Genomic DNA, 13165 nt, shown 5'->3' with positions numbered 1-13165 from the left:
TTCTTCGCATATGAGGAAAATGAGAGATGCAGAAAAGTTAAGGCCAAAACCTTCAAAAGCATGACTGCCTAAGTCTCGTTGAAATCAATCTAAGCTAGGAGTCTAACAAGCTATGGACATCTCAGGTGAGTTAAATGGAAACTCTGTCCCACTCGTTCTGAGCTCCATCTCACTTCATGAAGCCATACCTGTCCCTCCAGCACGTAGCAACTGTCGTTCATGCAAACACAGCGTATAGAAATGCATAACATACATACTTTTTTGAACTTTTAGCAGACTGAAACCTCCTTTAATGTTCTGAAGTATTTCCAGTTCTTAGAGGGAACCAGGAGATGATTGCCAATGACAGAGTCTCATAAGGTTTTGAAAAGCAGACTTTATTTAATAGGCACATCATTGCTTTAATAGCACTGGGCTGCACAGCTCACTTCACCATTTGTAAATGGCTTTGATTACATTGCATTTCCTCAGTGTCGGTAGGATTCAAGTAAAAAAGTTACTGCTTTTACTTCTCTATCATTTCTCAAGATGGAAAAAAAAAAACAGTAAACAACTAGCGCACAGGAGCATAATACAGATAGAACTGCCTGCGATCCAGCAGAAGTCAAGACAAACTCTAATTTGAGCACTAAACAGTTAAAGCTGCAGGACAACCGCACTACATTTGCTCAGATGGGATTTTGCATGATGCAGGATAGAGATGAATGTTGCCCGCTAATACAACAAGGGACTGGCTTCCTTATACTGAGAAACAAAGACTGTCCAACACAGACAAGAATGAGGGTTTCAAAACAAAACAGCTCACATGAAATTAGCTTCCTTATTACTTCTGATTATAAAAGTTGTACTCCCTCAGCTGTAGAAGTTAAAGGCCTAAAAGTACTGCTTACAGAACTCTAAACCTGCAATTTAATCTGCTTTTCAGCCTTTCCCCCCTATATTACAACTCTTTCTGATAAGATAAAACCATCTTTAAGCGACAAAAGCATAGCATTCTGAATTATTGTTGTAATTAAGTAGTTTACTTGGTTGATATATTTCTTCCCTGAAAAATTGCATTTCAATATTTTATTAAATTCTACCAGTAGAAGCATACAAAATCAGAAATCATTAGAGAAAAAGAATATTACTCTATGAAAGAAAAAAGCATGACTTCTAACATAGTTTTATGAATATTGTAAAAGAAGCGCATATGGCATTGAAACATTTTGATAATGGAGAAATATTTTGTGAGTTTCAATGTTCTTAGGTTTTACATTCTATTTTCTGAATGGATAGTTCCAAAGTTAATACCTTGCGATTTTTTTTTAATACATTTTCTAGCATTGTATAGGACAGACAACCTAAAACCAACAATGCAGAAATCTAGCGTGCCGCACACTTTAATATACACTAGTTACTTTAGTTACTAGCACTTTACACTGACGGTACCTACTGTATTTGTAAAACTCATTTTTAAATCAGCTTGTCAAAGCTTTTGAGAAGCAATCTGGGCAATAAGGTGGGTATTTTTAGTGTCTACCATGAATATGGCCAATTACAGAATCAGAGGTCACTCTCTCCATACAGTGCTGACGAAAAGGAGGTGTAATCCAGAGCCCCAGGAACAGAACCTGGGCCAGTGTACGGAGGCATTCTCTTGATGCAGTACTGAGCCTGCTCAGGAGGCAGCTCTCGACGTAACTCATCTGCCAGGATATAAGGCTGGGAGGGGGGAAAGGATTGACAAATTCAGTATGCATTCTTCAAAGACACAAAATATATTTGTTTTCTGTAGCTGTGAATAATAAACTCAGTCATCCTGCCTATTTTCCTGAGACCAAATATTTTCCTCAGTAAATTCCATCCCTAATGATGAGTTGAAAGGGACAATCCTACCAACAAAGTGATTAGGTCAAAATCCAGTCTCGGGCTATGTGACTGTGTATGTTAGCGACCGAGCATTGTGCAGCCACGGGCAGACTGCTCGTGGTACAGCTCATCCATGGCTAGCTAGTCAGTACCTCTAAAGTGCACTACTGACCCTTCTGCACTGACAGGACAGACGCATTAACAGTTAGATCCTGTTAGTTTCAAGGCCCTAATATATTTGTAATGGAAGATGCATTACTGCTCTGAACGGTGTGCATTTATGGTATGAAGGACATCCTCTGTTAACAGACTTGACATTATTTAAAATAGCAACATAATGGAAATTTTTTTTTTCCTGAGACCTTGGCTTTCATCTTCCACATGAATTCCTACATGTCTGGAATTCACAATGTGGTCCACAGTAAATGAGATCACAAAATCAATACAAACAGCCAGAATGAGAAAATCAATAGAGCGAGCTCAGGCAAATAGACCTGTACTGCTGTGATCTCTCCTTTCTCCATAGCACAGGATCGGTTTCCTGGCAGCACTGTTTATGGCCCTGACTCCTCCAGATGCTCTTGTGCTGCCATTAGTCTCCCTTTTGTCTTCATACACTACTCGCTCGCCAGTGGATCTGGCTGTGGGGAGGAAAGTATGCCAAATTCAGGAGCTTCCTCCTCGTACCCGGTAACTAGAGGAGGCCTCCTCCTCCTGTTTCTCCTAGGACAGGGGTACACCACATTGCATCGCCCTGTTGAATGAGCTGTCAGGTCACAACGTGGCTCACAATTAAGTGTGCTCTTGTGCAACTGCCCCAGGCTATGTTCCACAGGGCCAAACTCTGCATTGAAACATCCAGACAACAGTATGAAAGGTAGAATGAGTTCCCCCCTAATTAAGGCTGTTGTGTGGAAATAACCTGATGTACAATATATCCATTATACAGGCAAAGTGTCTAAGTCTTGTCTAAGATGTCTAATTGTATGTTGGCTCTTTGTGATATGAGGGTATACAGACCAAACCTTGAATTCTGCACCCATTTCAGCTAAGAGTCTTGGTTCCAAACAAGAAGAAAAGGCCAGTGCTTTCTCTGAAGTCTTACAAACTGAAAACAAAGCTATGCTATTACTAAAAGGCTTGTATAAGACTTCCAGCAAAGGGCGGCTAAGTAGGAGAGCTATTGAAGCCTTACAGCCAGCAGCGCAATGACTGACCTTATCTGAAGCCAGGATTCTGAAGGAAGCTATCACTTGCTCAGCCGTGTCTGTGTCTGCTGTTTCTCTGGTCATGAAGTCAATGAAGGACTGGAAAGTGACAGTTCCTTGCCCATTGGGGTCAACCAGAGACATGATTCGGGCAAACTCAGCTTCACCCTTTCACAGAATCCAAAACACAAAAAAACGGTCACTGTAGTATCAATCCCCAACAGCCTGGGTCTCCCATGAACCAGTAAGGACCAGTGGTTGAAGTCTTTAAAGCATCTCCCTGACTTAGCAACATAAATGTCAGTCAATGAAATCTGGGATTTTAAATGCCCACCCCTCTTTTGTAAAAAGGGCATGGTGCTTTTGAAAAATGTATTCTTTGTCCTAAATACACTGTATGTATCTTTCAAGTAACTTTCTGCAATTCCTCCCCCCTCCCACCCTCCCTCAATGCACGTTGAACTTGTTTTAACTTAATACTTCATTTTCCACCCCATCCTAAAACCATTGTAATTTAGGTATCACACAGGGAGGTGAAACGATAGCCCAAGAAGCAGTGTACCTGCAGACCCACTGAATTAAGAAGTAAGGGAAACAATTCTGAAAATGTCATGCTAAATATAGGACAATTCAACTAAGGCTAATCCTTTTTTCCACTAAAAAGAGAGAATTTGGGGGGAACTTTTTAGAATAAATAAGCGAAGGAAAGAAAATGCAACCCCCAAAGCTAATTTATGAGAATTAAGCAGCATCAAACTCATTCTTCCTCATGCAGATAAAAAAGGAGAAAGAAAAAGAATTAATTTCATAACTGTTAATTTCAACTTTTAAAGTTTCTTTAATTGAAAGAGCAATGCAGCGGACCATAGAATGTGACTTCAAAGTGTCTAGTTTTACTTTTAACCATTTGAAAATAGAGAAAAGCAAAGAAAAAAACTAGTATTTCTAGTGTAAATTATATTATCAGTATTCTGCCAATTTAAATAAGCTTTAGGGTTGCTGTGGTTAATGTTATAAGCTGTAAGCAGAATCAGTTGCCACTGTTTCTTAAAATTCATACCAAATCATAACCCATTGAAATTAAGCAAGCTCTGAAATCGTCGTGGTCCATCAATCCATTCTTCCTCTATTGATCAAAACCACGTAAGCAATATAGAAGGGAAGTTTTGAAGAATCCAGGGTAATTTCCAGAGATATGACGAGTTTAGACCATTGGCATATTGGATCCAGCGTACAAACAGTATTCATTGATATTGCCCAAGCAGGTCACCAGAATCATCATCAGTTTTAGAGGAGGAAGAAGTAACTAACATATTACACACAGGAAACAGACATTTTCACCACAAAAAGTAACATCAGGAAAGGTCAGGGGAGAGAGGGGAGAAGAGAAGGTGAATGAGAAAAGAACACAGAGAACAACCAGAGAAGACAAAGAGAAGGGCAAGGAGAAAAGTTTGTTACTAAACTAGACAAACTCAGGAGATGCTCAAGCTGCCTCCCTGATACAAAATGTCTTTGAAAGGTTCTGCATGGGATGCCGTAGTGACTAAAAGTATAGTTAAAAACAGTCTGAAAATAGCGTATCACTATTTCAATACTCCACTCCAAGGCTAAGGTAGGTACACCATGAGAGCTGCCTGCTGACATATGGGAAATAAGTACAGGGATTTTCCTTCTGACTGCAGGCTATCAAGACCTGGCCTACAGCAGAGAGACGTGCATGCTGACTTAAAGGATGAGACTTGCAAGAGTCAGGAGGTCAGCTGAGGACCATGTATAAGAGGAGGTTTCTCATTTTCCAGGCAGTAACTTATCTGTGGCATTCCTGACTCAAAGCTGAGTAAACATTAAATGGCATGATAGTAAGAAGGGAAATGTTTCCTCTGTGTTGTGATATAGTGTAGGGGTTTGGAGAGAATTGTGTCATCCTCAATCAGGAGAGAGCAGCAGAGAGCTTGTATTGAGTCCAGGGAAAGGAAAATTCACAAAAGTCTGACTACAAGAAGCATAGGAGCTCCCCATGGTTATCTAGTAGAGTCCAAATAAAATATCTCAAGCTAAGTAAAAGAAACAACCTGAAAAATCTTTGAGAAATGCATAGAAAAATATGGCTCCAAGTGATGCTGACAGTCCATCTAATCCAGTTGTCTTCCCAGAAGCAGGATCTTTTCAAAGCATTCTGACCAATACATTGGAGTTTAAACCCACAATCTCTTTGGCTGTTATTATATTGGCCTATCTGAAACCAGATCAATATCAGTTTCCTCTACCTGCAGGTCATTTCCAACCTGTCCTAGACTGATGAGGCAGGCTTTAAATTCATCGGAATGTAGATTGTCAGATTCATCCTAGCATCCCACCACAGGTCATGCATTTGGGAAGGTGAAAGGAAAGAAAGAAAAATCACAGGTCAGGTTAGTTGGTTAGTAAAGAACATTCTACTCTTGTATTAATAACCACATTTTTACAGAAGTTCATGGAAATGTAATGTCAACATATTGCAATGAATTACCTAAGAAGTGTACAACTTTTGCAGTTTCATGCTCCAGGTTTTTTCTTAGTGGAAGAAGGTTCTTACTTCAACTACAGAGTTAAAACTGTGCTTTCTCTACAGGTGCTTTTTAACATTTTTGCTGATAAAGCAGGCTTTACTCTATTGAGCTGCCATTTGCTTCCTTCATTTTCTATTGTCACACAGTGTATGTGAGATGCAGTAAAAAGATCACTGAACCTGGGCAAAACATTTTTCCCTGCTCAATTACTGTTACTTCACTCTTGATCTGGTAATATTACTTAACAACTGAATATGCATATCTCAAAAGAGCGTAGACGTACAAAACAATTGATTTCCTCTCTAGATCCAAAATGAATTTATAACTGACATAACTTATTTTCAGTTATCTGTCTTATTTAATAATCTATACAGTAAGGTTTTGCTTTGAAAACTGACTTTTAAAAAGTACCATTGAATTCCAGGTTAAATGGCTGCTAGTAACACCACATCAAACTGGATCATTGTTTTGAACCAATTTTTTTTTCCATTTTGCAGGTCACGAAATTCACACTAACTTCTTAAAAAGAGACCAGCTCAGCTTTTTCCTCCTGTTCATACAAAATGTGTCCTATCAGAGTTAACACAAATATAATTAAAGACATGTTCTAAGATGAAAAATTATTACCCTTATTGATTTTAAAGACTGACAGTTTGGAGAAGATCCAAGGTTTTCTGTCTGCTATATATTTGCCTCCCAGATGAATTATTTATTTTTCAAATTTTCTATATACTTATGCATAACTAAAATTATAGGAGTTTTAACAAATGCACTGGGTATGTTTAATATACTAATAGGATAAAGTGGTGCTTTATTAAGTTCATAACGCTATGCATTTTTGACGTATCATGCTGTTATTATATTGACTCCTTCTGCATCGACCTCCACTGGCTCCATAAAGGGAAGATGAAAAATAACAATAGGAAGTCAATGACGAGAGATAAAGCAAAGCTGCACATCTAGAGCAGCATTTAGTTAAAAGCCATAATCACAGTGAAGTTTTTTTTCTTTAATATTTCTATTTTATAGAATAATTCTTGCTATAAAGCATTCAAAAATGGTTTATTTAATCATTCTGAAAGTGTTCATCTAGGCTGGCTTGAAACACTGAAAAACCATCCTGGAGACAGACTATGGCAGGTCACACCAGGGGTGAAGTCAGCTCATTTTACCTTATTGCTAGAGCCAAAGATATTACTGCGTGACTGCAAAGAAAATGATATAAAAATGGGAGCTAGGAGCCAAATCCTATCCCTTCCCCTCCTCTCCCAGGAGTTGGCAGATGACTATTAGCTACTTGACTACACCAGGGGAGCGGGTGGTCAGTATGTGCATGAGCTCCCTAACCAGGCACAAGTGACAGCAGTAGTCGTGCAACAGGTAGCAAAGGGCAGATGGGAGTAAGTGAGGCCAGCACATCTACCTAGAAACCGTTTTGTTCAGGAGAGGGGTGCAATGGTTGTGCTGGAGCTCACAGCTGTCATCTGGTAAGTGGGACTCCCCAGTGAGTAGTTCTCACTCCAAGTAGTGAGAACCTGCTATAGCACGTGGCACAACATTCTCGTAGTGAATTTTTTAAATCTGCATCATACATGGCCTAAAAAGGCATCTTTGCCTTTGCCGTATAGCAGAGTTTCATGGGATACAATTGTATTTCGCAATTAATGCATAAAACAAACCCATGCAAGGGCTTTCTCATTGTGAAATAGTTCTTTGTATTTATTTTTATCATTTGCAGACCAACATTAGGCACTGAAATTAGTTTTTCAAAGCGTATAAATAACTTTGCCTTGTTTATCTTTTTCTGCCAATACAAAGTAAAACACTGAAATCCCCCTCCATGTTTCATCATTAGTTCCCAAGAAATCTTTTCCTTCCCTTTGGTGATTTATATGTGGCCTTATAAAAGAAATGAGCTTCTGAGTCAAAGTAATCCATTCTTAAATATGTCCTTCAGTTTCCTGAATGCTAATTGACCTGCATAAGCCTGATCATGTGGTTCTTTTAATAGGGAGCTGTTGTTTTTCTGTTAGTAAAATATAGGGTGGCATGATGCTATTGTTCTGTGTGCAGAGCTCCTACTTAAAATCTGTAAAAAAATCAATAGCAGAATATGTTATCAGCCATTAGAATATTACATGCAGAGCAGCTGCAGATATTTTATCACATACTTTGCAATCTTATTTAGAATTTACTAAATATACTGAATCTGAAAAAGGAATTCTTGCATAAAAAGACTTCAAAACCAGTGACTGACAACATATCTGTGCTGGTGTCCCAATTTGTCTGCAAACCATAATTCAGCTATGCACCATTCTGAATGCTTCTAAACTGCTTCTGTGATTCAGACATTATGTCCCACTTTCTCTTTTTTTTTCTCTATGCAGTCACATTAAGGAAGGAAATGTACCAGTGCTGCTAAAGATGTGTATTTATACTACAACTAGACTGTGCCTTCAGGCACAGCCCCCAGCAAGGAGCAGTGGGGAAGCAGCAGCATCCTCAGGAATAACCTCTGGGGTAGCAGCATGTGCCCATGCCTGTTGGAAACCCAAGAGCCTAAAGGGCCGCCCAAGGAAGATAACGTATTTACCACTTGCCTTTAACAAGTATGACTTGTAACTCTTCCTGTGCTAGCGCATCTCTGCGGTGGATGCACTGAAGGAAACACAACTCTTCCTGCCCTTGTAATTCTTATATGCATGGTGCCCACTTACTCACTGCAATTTGAAAATCAGCGGCATGCAGCACCCCAAAAAAACCCCTTGTAAAATGCCAAATAGTTTTCTTTCAAATATTCAAGATGTAGAAGCTATTTAAAACAATTCACACAGTTATTTAGCTCTCTTTCAAAGGATTAACAACTGCAGAATTAAGCTCCATAATAGATTATGAACTGTAAGATTTTTTTTTTTTTTATATTCTTCCTGGAGAGGACAACAGGGGTTCCTTCCTCAGATTTATAAGCAAAGGAAGTTGTTTCTAGAAGCACTCTATAAAAAGTTGTTAGGTTCATGTGTACCAAAATACATTCTTTAAAATGGGGAAGGGAGCCACTCTGCATATTAGTACTTTGCTGACATCCTCAACACACACTAAGAGTCAAACATTAAGATATGTCTTAAATTGGAAAAGTGCCACAGAGCTATAGCATGCATAAATGTTTCTGTTGTGCTCAGGTATTTAAAGCCTACTCATGAGGGACAGTATTAATTTTGGGGGTCTTTTCTGGCTATTCATCATTGTGAATAGCAGTCCAATTCTCTCAGTGTATTTTTTAAACTATTTCAGGCATTCAGAAATGCTAAGCACAACAAAACTATTACATACACTGCTAATTCCATCTGACATGGACAAGCCAGTATTTTTCATGTTAGTGCATACATTCAGATGACCCAGTTTCATCTTCATTTCTACTTAAGGTAATCAAGACCATAAAAGAATCCATTACTGCCTTCTCTATCTAAATTCCAAGTTTAGAGTCTTCATTACTTTGTGTACCCTGAAGTAACTCTGAAGCACCCTGGCTTTTCTTTATTCACCAACACTAAATATTTGAGTGTGCAAGCACATAGGAAAGATACAAAAATGAAAACCAAGCCTGCCTCTCTCAAACATGTTTGTTCAGTGTCTCCTTGTAGCCTGTGTAGATTGAGTTGCATCTGCACATTAAATTACAGTATAATTTGATCAGTATAAGCTTCTTTTTTATCAGCATTTCTATTATCTGTAACCTGCAGAAAGCCTGGCTTGATGGCTGAGTGGTTTTAGATATTACCTTCTTCCTTTCTTTAACTTGCATCATGCTACTAAGAACATAATTGTTGCACTGTGTCAGTGCAAAAGTCCTCCTAGACCAATTTCCCATGTCTGATGCTAAGGGAAGGAGTCTAATTAACGGGGGCATATGCAAAATGGTCCTTCCCTTAACGTCATCCTTCCAGGCCTCTTTTTTAAGGCCTTCGGATTATGTCTGTCATGGGGGAAGGTAAGGTCTGCAGCTAAACTTGCAGTCCAGGCCCAGGTTGTTGAGGCCATAGAAACTGGTGAAGCTCCAATTCTCCAGAACTACTTCTGCTTCTTGACCCAGTTACTCGGGCTTCCTGCAACAGAAGCAAGGGCAGAAGGGATGCTGCCTGAAGCCATGACCCACTATAGCCTGAAGAAAGGAGACAGCCAGGGATAGGCAAGGATCTAGGAGCTGGGAAGCACTTCTGTGTTGCACATTATTGTCATAGCCCGTCTCCAACCTGCCTACAGCTGTGTGACACGAGCGCCCTCTTCCAGGCCATACAACCTTTCCTAAGGCCTTGCTCTATTGTATCCTTTGGCATCTCTAAGTCTTACTATATCTGCAAAGCCTAAAGATCCATACCAACAGGGCTGGTTGGTGTAGGATTTAGCTCCTCCCTTCAAGACCTTCTGAGGCACCCAGAGATGCCCATAATACCTCCCCAGCCACCAAACCAGCCTTGCCACAAGCATGGCAGAGAACTCATCTATGAACTACAAAGATACAGGGATGCTAGGAATGGCCATCTAGCACAAGATATACTAGGATTCAGTCACCTTGCTTTCTTATCTTTAGGGAGCTGTCAAACTTTGTGCAAAGTCCCTGGTTTCCCTTAACAGGGTCTCTCAAATACTGGCGTGTAATTTATCCAGGCCTGGTACTCTGTCTGCTTTTAATAGCTCTAATTGCTCAGTTATCTGCTCCAGTGCATTGGGAAAGCCATTTAGTGTGCTACTTCCTTCCACCCCAGAAAATTTATCTCTGCTTCTGTGATGTTATCTTCCGCTTCCTTAGAAAATACAAAAAGGAATTATGCTGCACTAGAATCACATTAACATTTTCCATAAAATCTGTTCCTGGTTCCTGTGTAGCTAACCTTTCCTATGCTTGTGTGGTTCTTCAGAAAGCAGAGGTTTGGCAATTCTGCTTTTCTTTCTAAACAAAGAAGGATATTCTAAAGAATGTTTAACAAACTGTGACTGTCCACAGCCAATGCACATCAAGTATAAGTCCAGGTATGGGTAAACCATTTTGAGTAGAGCTGGACAAACAGGAATGTCAGTGAAAAGGAAGTGGCATTTTGCTATAGCCTGAAATGATTTGAAGGAGCCAACTCATGTGACAACAGAATATAAGTCAGGGGTTAAGGACAGTCTGCTAACTACAGGAACCTCTACTGGGAAAAAGACAACCGCCTGGTCCTGCATTATGGCAATCTTTTTTCAGTATTTGAAATGTGAACTTGGTTTTGAAGGTGTGCTCATATGAGCACAGAGCCAGCAGAGCTGACTCACGTACAGACTGTTCTCCAGCTGGGAATGTCAGATCCCTGTCTGCATGTATTTTATTATTGCTTCTATTAATAGCTATCTTTTTAACCCTCTATCCATGAATACCACGTAACTCACAGAAAGAGGGAGTTAAGTTTCTTCACAATAGTGTTTTCATTCCTACTTTTGTATTAGATAACTGAAAAAACCAGCCTCTTATTTCCCACATACAGCCAGAAAAATAAAGGATTTTCCTTGACAGCTATCAGTGCCCCGACTATATTCCCTACAAATCTACTTCTAGGGGGACAAGTTGTGATGCAAAGAAAAAAAAAACCTGTAATCCAGATTACAGCTAAATTTAATAAGATGGAAGCTGCCGGCAAATACACAGAACATGCTACACTGTCTTAAAAGAAAGGGGCACATTATTTTCCAAAACACAGAGATTTATTCAGTTCTGCCTGAACTATATTAGCAGAACTATAATTTTGCATTACACTTAAAGAGTAAAAACTAATCTTTAATGTAAAAATTAATCTCTAACGTATCTGTACAATGCTATTATTTCATAAGGCTGTAAATTCTTTATTAGCTGATCTTTTTTTCTGTTTTACAAACAGCCTGTTGCTACTGCATTTGCAGTTTTTTAAAAGGCTTACATTTGGAATGACAAGAAACTTGCTTTGTGAAACAATAAATATGACTAGTTGAGAAAAAGCAAGAGTACTGTACCCTGTCAAAATGATTGAATGATGCTCTGAAGTCATTCATTTGTTCCTGGGTGATACCCTTGGCATCTCTTGTGAGGATCTGAGTCTCAACCTCGTTGATAGTTCGAGCAATAGTGGTAAGTAAGAGCTCCCATCCAACACGGATGTGCTATGAGAGAGAAAATACTGATTTATTAAAGAATCAAATATATTCTTCTAAGAGTATAAAAAGTACTGTAAGCCAAAAATCAGCTCCCAATATTTATGTGATACCTTTTCCATACCACTAACTCTATATTATGACCAAGGATCATTAAAAATAAAAACGGCTTTCAGAAAAATACAGAACTTGTTTCTAAATGGGTACTTCTTCACTAAAAGTAAAAATAAGTGGAAATAAAACAAGTCTTATGAGATTATTAGAAAGTCTGCCAAATTCCATCCTCTGTTGCAGTCTCTTCAGATCAAGGAATGTAGTTATATGGCAGAAGAGGGAGGAATAAACTAACAAGTACGAAAGGGAGTGAACGGCTACCTCCATAGTATAGTTGGTGTGCTTGTTGTCAAACACCAGGGCTTCTTGTATAAGCTGATGATCTCCTTCCAGTTTGTCAATGTTGTGTTTATAATTAATGATATTGTGCTCATATTGCTTCAGCTGATTCATCTGGTCCTCCAAAGGCCCTGTCATTTCAATAGAGCTGCGGGCAATTTCCTGTTGAAAGAAACAAAGACACCCCCCCGCTCCTTAAAATTTAGGCTTCAGATTTGCTAATTTGACCAACAGTCACATAAATATGTAATATTTTCATACTAAAAAGCAATAGTAATAAAACCTTCATACAGTGGAGATGAGAAATTTTACTCTAGAAAACATTTTTCAAAAGAAACGTGGCACATTGATTTCTGGAATTAGTATTGAGACCCCAGTGATCCTGGTATCTTTCCTTCACAGAAAGCAGAAGCTAAATTGTAATTGTTTAGTGATTGGGTTTTTTCAAAGCTACATCTCCTGCTCACCATCGAGGTACCACTTGTTCAAGCTTCCAATGTTTTAAAAATAATCTTAACACGTGCTAAATACTTCAGGATCAAACAGCTGGTGAACTATCATTGAGATTGCTGTTGTCCTGTATATAAAGCAGAGATAAAAAATTATAAACCACTTTGTTCATCAGCTTCTGCGTGAGGGTCTGACACTCACCTCCATCTTGGTCTGGATCCATGGCCCAATGACGTTGGCCTGAGCAGCAAACTGGCGACGCAAGCGCTCGTTGGCATGCTGGCGGGCTAGTTCCTCCTGCAAGGATTGATCCCTCTGAGGCACCAGCTGCTTCACCTGTTACAGCGAGAAAGCACTAAGTGTGAGTAGGCATAACTGAATAGTTTAAAAACAAATGGAACAAATAAGTCTACAGTTACTAATTCTTCTTACCGGTCTGAAGGTTGATATCAGAAGGACAAGCCAGAAACACAATCACTATTGTATTTACCAATTCTGTGCTAACATAAGAAATTGCTAATATGGTCTTGGGCAGTCTGACCAGAGAGACTGACA

The 13165-nt window shown here is 39.2% G+C and overlaps 1 protein-coding gene across 1 annotated transcript in view; it reads right to left on the bottom strand.

The window, feature by feature from the left end:
* Positions 1–356: 356 nt before the first annotated feature.
* ACTN2 (actinin alpha 2) overlaps positions 357–13165 on the bottom strand; it is a 72016-nt gene continuing 59207 nt past the window's right edge. Inside the window, 6 exon segments of the mRNA XM_075748760.1 lie at positions 357–1704; positions 3069–3227; positions 4120–4185; positions 11630–11776; positions 12143–12322; positions 12812–12946. Coding sequence (XP_075604875.1) covers positions 1546–1704; positions 3069–3227; positions 4120–4185; positions 11630–11776; positions 12143–12322; positions 12812–12946 — 846 coding nt within the window. The 3' untranslated portion in view covers positions 357–1545.

This window comes from Balearica regulorum, chromosome 3 (genome assembly GCF_011004875.1).
Source record: "Balearica regulorum gibbericeps isolate bBalReg1 chromosome 3, bBalReg1.pri, whole genome shotgun sequence".
NCBI lineage: Eukaryota > Metazoa > Chordata > Aves > Gruiformes > Gruidae > Balearica > Balearica regulorum.
Note: the sequence above shows the minus strand (reverse complement) of the source record. Positions and strands in the feature narration are given on the sequence as shown.